The sequence below is a fragment of the Monodelphis domestica genome, chromosome 6 (assembly GCF_027887165.1).
Source record: "Monodelphis domestica isolate mMonDom1 chromosome 6, mMonDom1.pri, whole genome shotgun sequence".
Lineage (NCBI taxonomy): Eukaryota > Metazoa > Chordata > Mammalia > Didelphimorphia > Didelphidae > Monodelphis > Monodelphis domestica.
Window position 1 is genome coordinate 16,729,537 of NC_077232.1, and position 13,605 is coordinate 16,743,141.

The 13,605-nt window shown below is 43.5% G+C and overlaps 1 protein-coding gene across 1 annotated transcript in view; it reads left to right on the forward strand.

Moving 5' to 3' along the window:
* Positions 1–13,605, forward strand: part of OSBP (oxysterol binding protein) — a 30,747-nt gene that overhangs the window by 8,951 nt on the left and 8,191 nt on the right. Inside the window, 6 exon segments of the mRNA NM_001252631.1 lie at positions 4,024–4,222; positions 4,513–4,615; positions 4,853–4,907; positions 5,105–5,236; positions 7,136–7,381; positions 9,602–9,722. Of these exon segments, the coding sequence (NP_001239560.1) occupies positions 4,024–4,222; positions 4,513–4,615; positions 4,853–4,907; positions 5,105–5,236; positions 7,136–7,381; positions 9,602–9,722 (856 nt within the window).

Consider the following 13,605-nt stretch of genomic DNA (forward strand, 5'->3'; position numbering starts at 1 on the left):
ACAGGGTGCCTGCCCTTCTCAGTAGATAGAAGGGATCTCGGGGGACCTAAAATAAAGCCTGGTCCCTCCATGCTCATAGTTGTTGGCCCAGGGTGGAGTAAACTGGTCTGGTCGATAACGTGTTACAGGAAACCTTAGAAAACTTGAGGACCCTGTCCTCACCACTTGCTTTCCAAGGTAATTTGTGGTTACAAAGAAAAGTCATTTGCACTTTGGGAATCCTTATGTAAGGTGGGGAGGGAGCAGTGTTGGAGAGAGCTCCCTGCCCCAGGTGGATCTTATTGGGAGGATCAGGGATTTGGAAAGAATACTTCCTCTGCTTTGTTGGGTGACAAGTGCTGAGTTAAATACAGAACAGCTCTGCCTTCCTTTTATGCCTTCCAGACACTGCATGGTAATGTGGAGAATAAACAAAGGGACTAGCTTGAGAAGATATCTTTTTCAGGTTTCACTTAAATGTTAGAGGGATTATGGAGAGGATGAAAATTCTTGAGAAAAATGTTTGAGTAGCTTTTTCCATTTAAATGCAATGGAGACACAGTGAGATAGAGTAAAAATCCATTGGATTTATAGTTAGAAGATGTAGGTCTCAATCCTTCCTCTACCCTCTATTGCCTCTCTGATTTTTAACAAGTTCCTTCCCTTCTCCAGGCCTCTCAGCTTCCTCATCTGTAAAAGGAAAGAGTTGGATTAAAAGACTTCAAGGTTCCCTTCCACCTCTAAATTCTGTGAATCCATTAATTTCATGGGTTTCGGTCTAGTTTAGGCAATACCCTTTAAAATGTGCTTAAAAATAGTTTCATTCAGCTTAACTTGTAAATATCTGAATTTTTCTTATTAACAGGACAAATGTAACTGGTTTCATTTATTCCCGTTATTACTAAATAGACAGTGCTTCTAATTTATAGTTTTATTTTCTTTCTCTAAAATGCTCAACAGATTCGGTAGATAACTTTATACCTAGAATGCCTCCCTACCCATTTCTAGCCTGGGGAATGTCTGCATTAAAAAGCCAATTCAGATTCTGCCTCCTCCAGGAAAGCTTCCTTGATAACTTTATTCAGCAGTGAACTTTTCCTTCTTAGTCCATAACATTTTGTTTATACTTTTGTACTCTGTAACTGTAATAAGAGTTGGCACAAGGGCTTTCCAGACATTAGCTTATCTGATCCTCATGACAGCCCTATGAGGTGACTACCATGAATATTTTCCCCATTTCATAGATGAGAAAACTGAGGCTTAGAGAAGCTCAGTGAATTAGCCCATAGTCACTGTCAGGGGAGCTAAATGACATGGTGGATAGAATACTGGACCTGGAGTCAGGAAGACCAGAGTTCAAATCTAGCCTCATATACCTACCATCACAGTTATGTGTCACCCTATTTGTCTCGATTTCCTCATTTGGAAAATGAGCTAGAGAAGGAAATGGCAAACCACTCCAATTTTTTGGCCAAGAAAACCCCAAATGAGGTCAGACTGAATAGCACCAGCATCAAGTATCAGAGGTAGCATTTCGAAATGGAGTCTTCCTCCAGCTCCAAATCTCTGCTGTTACTCTGTATTATAAGAATGTAAATACCATGAAAGTAAAGGTTTTGTATTTCCCTTGATTCCTAGCACTCTTTTGTGTGCACAGTAGGAGTTTAATTAACTATTCAACTTGAGTTGGGAATTATCTAAATCATAGAAGATAGCAAGAGAACTACTTGTTTTAGCCACTTGATCAGAAGAAAGGAATGTAGAAAGTTGGGTAACCACCACGATTCCACCATTGAACCAATTTTTCTAATTCCCAGGGCCATTGTCATTCCCCAAAACAATTTGTGTTTTGAAAAATATCCTTGAAGTCTGTTAGTTCTCTTGTGACAAAGTCTCCCCATTTAATAAAAAGTAGATGATTAAATCAGTCACAAATAAGCACATTTGGAGCTTTTCCTAAAAGAAATGATATGAAAGCAGTGCCAGTGATGTTTGGTAGCGGGGTCGTACCCCTTGTGCTAGGCTTAGAGAGACATAACCTAGAGGGTTGCTTCCTTCTTCTGACATTTTTTGCTTGTGTAATCAGGGGCAAGTTCCCAAATGCTGTGAGCCTCTTTTTGCTTATCTATAAAATGGGGATAATGACATCTGTCAGAGTTACTATCAGAGGCAGTATATCAATTCAGACCTTCTTTTGACTCCAGGGCCAGCATTCATTCTCTTAAGCCATGCTGATTCTCTGTTTTGTTTTTGTTTTTTTGAGTTCTACTTCCTTGTACATGGGTGTCTCAGCCTCTAGTTATTAGACTACACAATGCCACACACAGAGTAGGTACTTCATACATGGCCTAATCAAATGACTAAAGTGTGGAAAGTGTTTTGGGAAATCTGAAATGTTTAAATGTTAAATATAAAAGTCAAGAAACACTCTCTACATAGAGACATTATTCAAAATCCGAACAAAAGTACCTTTTTGTTTAAAAATCAACTTTCTCCCTCATAGTTTATCTTTTTTCCTCAATACCATCTCCATTTCTGTATTATATTCTGGGCATTATTATTTCTTCATTTTTTAACACTGGCAGTTAGGGGCTTGTTTCATTTCATTCAAAAGCAATATGACAAGTCATTGTGCAAGGTGATAGGGCATAGAGATGAAGATAGGGATTCATTTAGACAGTGGAGAGATCCAGAAAAAGGCTGGAGGGAAACTTTTGAGTCAAGAAGAAATCCTTTCAATTAAGAATGAAGAGGATTGTTGGGGGAGGCTTTTCATGTAGATAGTAGCACCCCAACCTGAGACTTGAAGAGAGAATGTGGTCGTGTAGTTTCAGGGATGGATTCTCCTCTCTCATTCTACTTTCCTTGTTATTCGCCCTCTCTGGCCTTCTCTCTTCAAATGCAGTGTGCTTATTATCTTATACTTCCTTGATTCACTTATTGATAAACTGGAGTCTGTATATATTAAGATTTACATGCTTGCAGCAGTGAAACTGGGGAAATATGTTGGATCGAGAAGTATTCTGACAAGGAAGTCTAGGCTTGCTGCTTCTTTAGAGCTTAGGCAGTTTTCTAGGTTTTCATATCTTTTTACTTTATTTCTTTTTTAAAATAAGGGCCGGGGGGGAGTGGGGGGCAGCTGGGTGGCTTAGTGGATTGAGAGTCAGGCCTAGAGATGGGAGGTCCTAGGTTCAAATCTGGCCTCCATCACTTCCCAGCTGTGTGACCCTGGGCAAGTCACTTGACCACCATTGCCTGTCCTTACCGCTCTTCTGCCTTGGAGCCAATACTTAGTATTGACTCCAAGACGGAAGGTAAGGGTTTAAAGGGGAGGGGGGGCGGGGGGGGGCCTGACTAGGTGATTTCCAAGATCTTTTTCAGCTCTTGTCTTTCTTCTTCCAAATTGTTCTGACGAGTGTGAAGGTGACCTCACCTCAGAAACCAAAACCTCCTGTTAGCTTGAAATTTGAAGTATCAAACTTTTCCTTTTCTTTCAGTTATACTTAAAGATTTGATTCCTACCTCCCCACTGAGTGAGAAGTCCATCTAGGTCCCCCTCAAATCTAGAAGTAATGTATTTCCCTGAAGTACACCCAAAGACATCACCTACTTTGGGCCCAGTTTTGATGACTTTGGTTAAATATTCTCCCATTTGTAGTACAAAATTCTCCAGATTCAGCCCTGTAACTCTCTCCATGAAAAAGTGATTATTCCTGTCACCTTTTCATTTCTCCATCTGCCACATGATCTCATCTGGAGGATAGATGTCATCATTTGTGGCAATGGAAATCCTGTGGCCAGGCTTACTACTTGACATTCCTTCAGGCCTTGTGACCAAGAGACCATTAAAGAATCCCCACAGCGATGTTCTCTTCTCCTGTATTTGTTCTTGACCATAGTGGGAAATGTGGCCATCACTGATACTGGGGAATAGTCATGCACCATGACTAGTCAGGGTAAAGTTTCTCTGCATGGGAGTCTGTTACTTGGTGGGGCTCTTTTGAGATCAAATGAATGACGTGCCCCGATTCTGTTGACATACAGGCCTGCAGGGATTTCCTGATGTTGGCCCAGACACATAGCAAGAAGTGGCAGAAGTCTCTGCAGTATGAACGAGACCAGCGTATTCGCCTGGAGGAGACCTTGGAGCAGCTGGCCAAGCAGCATAACCACCTGGAGAGGGCTTTCCGGGGTGCCACAGTGCTGCCAGCAAGCGCCCCTGGCAGCACTGGTTCTGTGAAAGGTGAGCAGCAGGCTCCTGGTGGCCTCGTGGGCAGACCTGTCCTATCCCTTCAGACTGTTTGCTGCTGCCAGAGAGCAGAGCATCTTGACCCCTCAGGGCCACTTACCCTTTTCATTTGGTTGCTTATTCCATGTAAAACTGGAGCAGTCTCCAGCAGACCAGCCTCTGCTTTTGCCTTATTTTCTTTTGTTCCTGCTAGCTGTGTATAGTTGATATTTAATATTGGGAATATTAAACGGAATATTGGGAAAAGGAAGATAAAGTGTGTCAGCCTGGCCTTCCCCTTGCAGATCAGATCTGTTCGGGCAAAGGAGATATGAGTGATGAAGATGATGACAATGAATTCTTCGATGCTCCCGAGATCATCACCATGCCCGAGAGCTTGGGCCACAAGTAAGTTCTTCTTGGCGCCACCCCTATGGGATCCAAAGTATCTGACCTCCAGGAGGTTGGAGGCTTCCATGGCAGTAAGCTGGGTCTGTCTGCCAGCTTTGTGCCCAGAAGTGCAGCACCGCACCCTGTTCTCTCCGCAGTGTGATCGTTTTTACTTGTTAAGGGATATATGGTGTCCAGTAAAAGTTGAGAGTTCCGACCTTTGCTTAATTTCCATGCTTTCTCTTACTCATTTAGACGGACTGGCAGCAATATCAGTGGGGCCAGCAGTGACATCAGCCTGGACGAGCAGGTAGTTCTCTAGCCTGAGAAGGCTTATTAGGAGGTATTGGGGAAGGATGAGGTTACTGGTGGGACTCTTTGAGGGGAACTCCAGGTCGCCGTTTACTTGCCAAGAGCTAGAGAAGCACAGACTTTCACCTTAGGGAAGAGGGTTGCTTTTTTTCCTCTTTCTTGGGGGTGATTGCCTGCATCTTATCTTGCCCCTAGTATAAACATCAGTTGGAAGAGACGAAGAAGGAAAAAAGAACTCGAATTCCCTATAAGCCAAACTACAGCCTCAACTTATGGAGTATAATGAAGAACTGTATTGGAAAGGAACTCTCCAAGATCCCAATGCCGGTGAGACCCTGTTTATGTCTGTAGAGTGGAATCCTGGGATTTCCACAGGCCTTTGTGGGGAGGGATTTGACTTGTTTCCTTCAGGCAAATGGTATAGTGGAAAGACTGCAGGACTTGGAGTCAGGAGAGACCTCCCTGCCAATCCCAGCTATTGCTTGCACTGGCTCTGTGACCTTGGCTGAGTCACTTGGTTTCTCTGAGCCTGAGTTTTCTCTTCCATAAAGTAAGAATAAGGATATTTGTACTATCTGTCTGGCCAGGCTTTTTGTGAAGAAAGCGATTTGTAAAGCTAACAGTGCTGTGGAAATAGAGGAGTAGTTGTGAATGTCAGTTTAATGCAGCTCCACAGGTTTCCTGTATACGAGAACAAAGGATGGATTTCTGGACACCACAGGGACCGGTGGGAGCCTTGGGGTGGTTCTGTTTGTACAGTTAGTACCAAGGATTCAGAGCTTGAAGGGATTTTAGAAATCAACCTGATCCATCTTCATTTCTGGTGGGCCTCTGTATATCACCGAGATAGTAAGCCTGTGTTCGGTTCTCTTTCCCTTCCCTCCTTGGAGAGGTCCAGCTGACTGCTGCTATTTTTGTTGCAGTCTGGTTCAGTTCAACTCAGTAGATACTTTGGGCAAAGTGCTAGGTGAGGGGCAAAGGACGCAGAATTGAAGCATACAGTCCTTTCCTTCAGGGTTTACATTCTAACTTGAGGGAAAGAGAGAAAACACAGGAAATATCTCCACAAATAAGCGTGATGCCGTGATAGAATATTAACAGAGCAGGTTTTGATAATCACCTGAAATAAGGACCAGCCTTCCTTGAAAATTTAGGCCAAAGCAAAGGAGGACTTAGGTTCAAATCTATCCTCAGCCACTTCCTAGTGGTACGTCTCAACCCTGGGTAAGTCATTTAACCCTTAGTGCCTGGTTCTTACTGTTCTTTTGCTTTGGAGCTGGTATTTAGAATTGAGTCTAAGACAGAAGGTAGGGTTAAAAGAAAAGAAAATATAAGCCAATTCTGATTTTGAAATGGCTTTTTCTTAGGAACAGTTGCATTTGTTCTTCCCCCTTACTCTAAAACCTCAGTTTCATTACCATGAAAGCTGAGGAGCAAACTTAGAGCTTTAGCGATTGTGGACTCTGCAGAAAGAGATGGGAGGAACCTGTGGCAGCCACTAGTTCAGGGAACTCAACCCCAAGTGACTCCAAGCAGTTTGAGGTAGAATTGACCTGTTCAGTGGCCTCCTATGCAAGAATTTTGTGCCCTACTCACCCTGCCCAAATTTCTTGACTTTCTTTGCTAATATTTATGGAATTCAGCGAGTTCGGATTTGGGATTCATCATAACTTTTAACAGTTCCAATATTCTTGAAGGGTTATGGGACTATCAGTGAGTCTTAACATTAATTTGTTTACACTGTTCTGGTTAAGATTATCTCTAGTCAAGGAATCAGGTTTGGGGAGGGAATGAAGAGACATTCTGGGGACATGGAAAAGAGGGAGCTTTCACTTCCCAAAGGAGGGTGGTAGAGCAGAATCTAAGGGCTGGCGTCTAGGAAAGAGGGCTTATTTCAAAGGTCCCTTTATAAGTTGAGAACTTCTTGAACCTAAAATGGAGTCACCTTTATACTAGATGCTTGAAAAGTCCACCTTCTTCCCAAGCCCTGTAGGGGAGGAGCGTTGATTGGCAAAGCTGATTCTGGAGATGAAGCCCCAGGCCAATGTGCTCACCCCTTTGACTTGCTTGCTCACTTTGACCAAAGCTCTCCACCTCTAGTTGCTTCATTTTCTAGTTTATAAAAGAGTAACTGCCTGGTTTATGTATTTATATTAGTATTTTACTGCCTTGGCTCTTATGGATACATTAAAGCAATTTAACATTTTTCTTTTCTTTTCCTGTCAGGTGAACTTTAATGAACCCCTGTCCATGCTTCAGCGCCTCACTGAAGATTTGGAATATCATGAACTCTTAGACCGAGCTGCAAAATGTGAGAACTCACTAGAACAGCTGTGCTACGTGGCTGCTTTCACCGTGTCCTCCTACTCCACTACTGTCTTCCGTACTAGTAAGCCATTCAATCCACTCCTAGGAGAGACCTTTGAGCTGGACCGCCTTGAGGAGAATGGTTATCGATCCCTCTGTGAACAGGTAAATGGCCTTCCAGAGCTTGTGGGACATTGTGGCTCTTATGACAACCTCATAACATGGAGGAGAAAACCTTTGGGGCTAGGTTGCCTTCTTATGTCCCGGACTATCAGAAATCCCTGGTGTGTCCTGGGCTTTTCTTCTTTCCTATGAGATGTGATTATTGACAATCTTGTGGGTCTTATAAGCATCAAGAGTATTTTGGCGGGGTTAGTGGTGGTGGGGCAGCTGGGTAGTTCCGCTCAGGCCCAGAGATAGGAGGTCCTGAGTTCAAATGTGGCCTCAGACACTTTCTAGCTGTGTGACCCTGGGCAAGTCACTTAACCTCCATTGTCTAGCCCTTACCACTCTTCTGCCTTAGAAACAATACACAGTATTGATTCTAAGATGGAAGGTGAGGGTTTAAAAAAAAGTATTTTTGGTTATAGCTTGGAATGGTTAGCCTTAATCAAAGAGGATCAAAATGACATCCAAATCTGGTGCACAAGGTGGATTTACATGCATCAGAGTTGCACAGAGTAATGGGCCTCATACTCCCGAGTCTTAGTCCAGTGGCAAGATAAGTCACAACTGGTGATGGCTCAGGAAGCAGTGGATGACCTTAGGTTCTTTGCTGTTTGACTAAGCTCTAAGTGCTCCACAGAACCGGCTTCTTCTGCCTTCATGGCCATTGGAACAAGTTCTCATTTGTCCATTCTATTGGGGAGCTCTTTATGGACTTTTGAGGTAGACATCCCTCTAATCTAATGGGTTTGAGACCTGTTGGTTACCTTCAACCTCATTTAGCTACCTGCAGAGATGGCATATCAGGGTGCAACTGCTTTGAGCGCTCCATCTTCTGGGAGCAACAGCTGAGAGTGGGGTGAAAGCTAGACATCAGAGGAGAAAAGCAGCCCTGAAACGAGCTTGGCAAGCTCTTATGCCAGAAGTACTAGTCTTCCCTAAGCATCCTCTACACACTGGCAGCCTTACTCAGTTGGGGCAGCAAGGCCCTCTCCCTCACCCTGATCCAGCAGGCAAGATTGAGGGGAGAAATCATTGTTGATAAGAGAACACCCTTCTCATAAACACAAACAACTGCAGCTGGATAGCTGCCACCTCTAGATGTTGGGACAAGAGCCTTAAGGTTGATAGCACCCCTCCTATCTCCCCATTGACAGTGCTTCAGAGGAGGTGGCTCCTTTGGAGAGGGGAACAGCCATTCCTGCCAACTATCAGCTGGCTGCTACTCACAGGGCAGGTGGGATTACTAGCTGAGGTAGCAGAGAACCCTGAGAGAGAAATAGGCAGTGGCATGTGCCAGGTGGGTTGGGCCACCTCTACCACTTTGACCACCATCTTCCCTTAGACCCTAATGAAGATAGCCCAGGACCCCGAGCTCCAGAGCCTTGGCAGTGCTTCCTGCCCAATGCCTTCAGCTGTCCTGGTGGAGGTGGGATGGGGGATGCTCTATCCCTGTGGAGATCCAGCCTGGAAGCTGCTCCCATTGGTTCTGCAGCCACAGCTACTAAGAACCCAGGGGGGAAAAATACTTATGAAATGGTTTCCCTGTAGAAACTGATAGGATTTCATCAGTGGAAATGACCTTAGAAGAGACATTGCTATCAGACCCTAAAGACCGTGGGACCTTTCCTCCTGACATTTCCTGTGTGCTGCTTCCCTCATTAGAATGGGAGCTCCCTGAGAGCAGGAGCCTTTTAGAGCCCAGCCTTAGTGCAAGAGAGAACTTAATAACTGCTTCATTCATTCAAAGAACCTTAGACCAGGAATTAGGAAATCTGGGTTCTTACCTTGCCTTTCACCAGCCAGCTGGGTAAACTTGGGCCTGTTTTTTTGTCCTCTTTCTCTTTTGGTGTCATCTTCAGCTTTAAAATACTGGGTGGAAGTGGGCAGCTGGGTAGCTCAGTGGATTGAGTCAGGCCCAGAGATGGGAGGTCCTGAGTTCAAATTTGGCCTCAGACACTTCCTAGCTGTGTGACCCTGGGCAAGTCACTTGACCCCCATTGCCTAGCCCTTACTGCTCTTCTGTCTTAGAACCAATACCCAGTATTGATGCTAAGACAGATGGTAAGGGTTTAAAAAAAATAATAAATAAAAATAAAATGCTGGGTGGGGTTAGCTGTTCTCTAAGATCTCCTGCAGCACACAAATCCTGTTCTAAATGATATAGGGAATATTTTCTCTCTCCATCCTTGTTCTGTATTCTTCTCTCTTCTCTTCAAGGTGAGCCACCATCCCCCTGCTGCCGCACACCATGCTGAATCCAAAAATGGCTGGACATTACGACAGGAAATCAAAATCACCAGCAAGTTCCGTGGCAAATATCTGTCCATCATGCCCCTTGGTAAGGTACCCTGCCTCTGGGGCCGCCCCAATGAGAGAATGTATGGAAAACCTTTGTAGGTTGTAAAGTGCTCTGTAAATGACTTGAGAAAGCTAATTACAAGTTAGGCCAAAACTCCAACTCCAAGCCCCAGATTACTTTGTGGTAGGGTAGAAAGAATTCTCCATCCGTCCCCCAAATATCACTCCTCTTAGGTAAAGAAAACAGCTTTATTTTTAGTTCTATTGTTGTCATTTTTATTTTCCAAAACTTTCTGTTGGTAATGTGTTCAGACTTACAGTTTTCAAATTACAAAGTGAATTCTTAGAAGTGCTTAGCAGTTACTAGAGCCTCTCCTGCCCCCACCCCACCCCACCCATTTGCTCTGAACCCAAGGAGAGCTAGTGAGTAGCCAGACATTTTCTTTAAGCTCAGAACGAGCTCTTAGCCCCTTCTTTAGCTCAGTAACCACCCCCTACATGAGGTATCCAGTTAGGGGATTTTATGAGTGCTTTACACTGTGCTAGGTACCTTCTGAATTCAGGTCCAAGAGAGCCGGAGAAGGACCTTACTGTAACAATAGACTCTTAAAAGTCTGTTTGTTTCTGGGATGAGGTGAGTTTGCTCAGTGTTTCCCATCCATAGGCTTGGTTTGTTCATTCAGTTCCTTCAGCTTTCTTCTCTTTGCAGCATACTTCTTGAAAATGTAAAAAAGGCTTTTACAAGCCCCCTTATTATACACGATTGGATTCTTTTACACACACTGTTTCCTGAATTTTTAGAGTGCCGTTCTGCTTAGAAGAGTTCCATGGAAAGACTTTTTGAAGCATATGCTATATTGCTCATTCAGCTTTACAGAATTAATAAAGTAGGATGTAGCTACTTTTTGGGAGTGCCTGTAGCATATTCAAGACATTGTGCTAGGGACCAAGCATGCAAAGAAAAGGAAAACAATTACTGTCACCCTCAATGAGTTTACATTCTACTTCAGGATATTACATGTAAATAGAGGGGAAATGGAAGGTAAGCAGGAGCGGAGCTAAGAGGTTGCCCAGAAAAGACCACTTGGAGATGAGCTATAGTCGGGATTCTCTAAAAGCCTGCAGTTCAGGAGGGAGGGCATCCTAAATGTGGGGGACTAATACGTGGGGGCTCTGGCACAGCTGAGTGGAGAACCAGAAGCAGGAGTGTGAGGTGGGCCATAGAATTCACGGGAAGTGGGAAGACAGTGGAATAAACTTGGCTAGATAGACTGTGAAGGACTTTATAGGCCAGAGCGAGAAATTTGCATTTTACCTGAGGGGCCATAGGGAGCCAGTGAAGATTTTTGAGTCAGGGTTTCTGGATCTGTGCCTTGGGAAGATTGTGTATAGGATGAAGAGAGAAACTAGAAGCTGGGAAACTGAGTCAGAAGCTCATGCAGTAGTCCATGTAAGAGGTGATAATTGTCTGCACTGGGATGATGGCAGTGAAGTTGAAGATAAGACACTGAGAAGGCCTTGCAAATGTTTGGCTGTCAGGAATGAAGGAGAGGGAAGCTACCAGAAGGAGTCTGAGTTTGTATTCCTGGGTAGCCAGAAGAGTGGTGGTGCCCTCAGGAGAAAGAGGGGAGGCAGGTAATGAGATCTGGTTTTGGACATACTGAGCTGGAGCCCAAGAGGGAATCTCCAAGAGCACATGCCCAGTGACAGTGAGTTATCGGTATGGGGCTCTAGAATGGGAATGAGTGGCGGGCGGAATATAATGATTTGGGAATCATTTGAATGGAAGTGGACATTGAACTCATGGAAACTGATGAAAATAACTCCTTATGTGTAACTACAAAAGGATTCGGGATTTGAGACGAATTAACCTGGAGATCAAGGTATAAATGTTGGTTTTGTTTGTTTGTTTTTTTTTTAATTAAAATTTATTTCCAAATGAATATCTGGATTCAGACAAGGATTCTTCTCCCCCTTCCCCCCCCCCCCCTTAGTCTTTGAGCTCCTCAAGAGGAGGGACTGTTTTTTGCCTTTCGTTGTGGTCCCAGTTCTTAGCATAGGGTTTGTCAAGTAGTAGGGGCTTAATAAATACTTGATGACTTAGCCACATTTCAAGAGGATGATTGTTGCAATAAAGTTTTCACTTCCCCAAACTGGAGTAAGAGGAGAATGTAGGGGGTTTGGATCCCAGCTCCATCACTTTATAATTTAATACTGTGTGACCTTGGGGAAGTCACTGTTTTCGTTGTGTTTAAAATGAGGCCACAATGATTAAATGAAATAAAAGGTGAAATAAAATAAGTAAATTAGAGAAGCAATGAAAAATTTACCTCTCAGATCTGTAATAAGAGTTTAGGACCAAACAAGAGATAGAATCATTCACAGGAAGCAAAATGGATAATTTTGATTACATGAAATTAAAAGGTTTTTGCACAAATAAAACCAGTGTGACCAAAACTAGGAGGAAAACAGGAAACCAGGGAGAAATTTTATAGCAAGTTTCTCTTAAGGCCCCATTAACAATATAAAAAGAAGAGCTATTTCTCCAATTGAGAAATGGTCTAAAGAGGGAAACAGACATTTTTTCAGGAGAAGAAATCAACTCTATAGTCACATGAAAAAAAATGCTGTTAACTGCTATTGGTAAAAGAAACGCAAATTAAAACTGAGGTAAATGGAAAATGATATTCCCTGCTAGAAGGGATTTGGAAAAATAGGGGCATTAATAAATGCACTGGTGGAGGGAGAGATGCAAACCAATGCATCCATTTTGAGGAACAGTTTGGAACTATACCCAAAGAGCTATCAAACTATGCATACCCTTTGACCCAGTAATACCACAAGTAGGTTTGTTCCCCAGAGAGATGGAAAAAAAAGGAAAAAAGGCCTATCTGTACAAAAATATCTATAGCAGCTCTTTTTGTGATGGCAAAGAATTGGAAATTGAGGGGATGCCCATTAATTAGGCAATGGCTGAACAAGTCGTGGAAGATGATTGTGACGGAATCCTATTGTGCCATAAGGAAAACTGGAAAGCATTATATGAACTGAAAAGTGAAAGTGAAGTGAGCAGAACCAGGAGTGAACAGGGTACACAGTCACAGAGATACTGCACTGATGGGAAAGACTTGGCTACTCGGATCAAGACACTTCCAAAGGTCCAGGATGAAACAGCTGTCCGCCATCAGAGAGAAAATTGAGGAGCTCTGACCACAGACTGAAGCAGTTTTTACTTTATTTCTCTTGCCCTTTTTTGTTGTGTTTTGGGTTTTTTAGAACATACTGTCATAGAAAAAGTAGGCCTTGGGCTGTGGCTTTCAAAAAAAACCCAAAACAGCCACAGGGAAATAGCCAGTCTCTCAGGTCAAACCCCAGAGAGAAAAGCCATAGCCCAAGGCCCAGCTGTCTCTTAGTAACAGCCAGCTCCCAACAGAACTTGGGAATCTTGTACTCTGCTGCCCATGCTTCTGCCCTTTGCAAACTTGCATATCTTAACTAACTTTTCCTAGAACAGTTCTGATGTGGAACTAGATGACCTCCATATAGAATTGGCGTCCTATGACTTGCCACCTCAGAGGATGGGGAGGAGAGAATTTTGGAACTCAAATTTTTAAAAAATGAAAGGTTTGAACTAGACACCAAAGGGCCCCTTCAACTCTTAAATCTATCTCGCTGAATTTAATTGTGGAACCTTGTACCCTAGAATGGGCAGGGAGGTGCTGCTCAGGAAGACCTGAGTTCAAACATGGCCCTGGATACTTCCTAGCTGTATGACCCTGGGCAAGTAATTTCTCACTGCATACCTCAGTTTCCTAATCTGTAAAATGAGCTGGAGAAGGAAATGGCAAACCATGTCAGTAACTTTGCCAAGAAAACCCCAAATGGGGTTAATGAAGTTACTACCTTAGAGCTGCTTTTGTAAT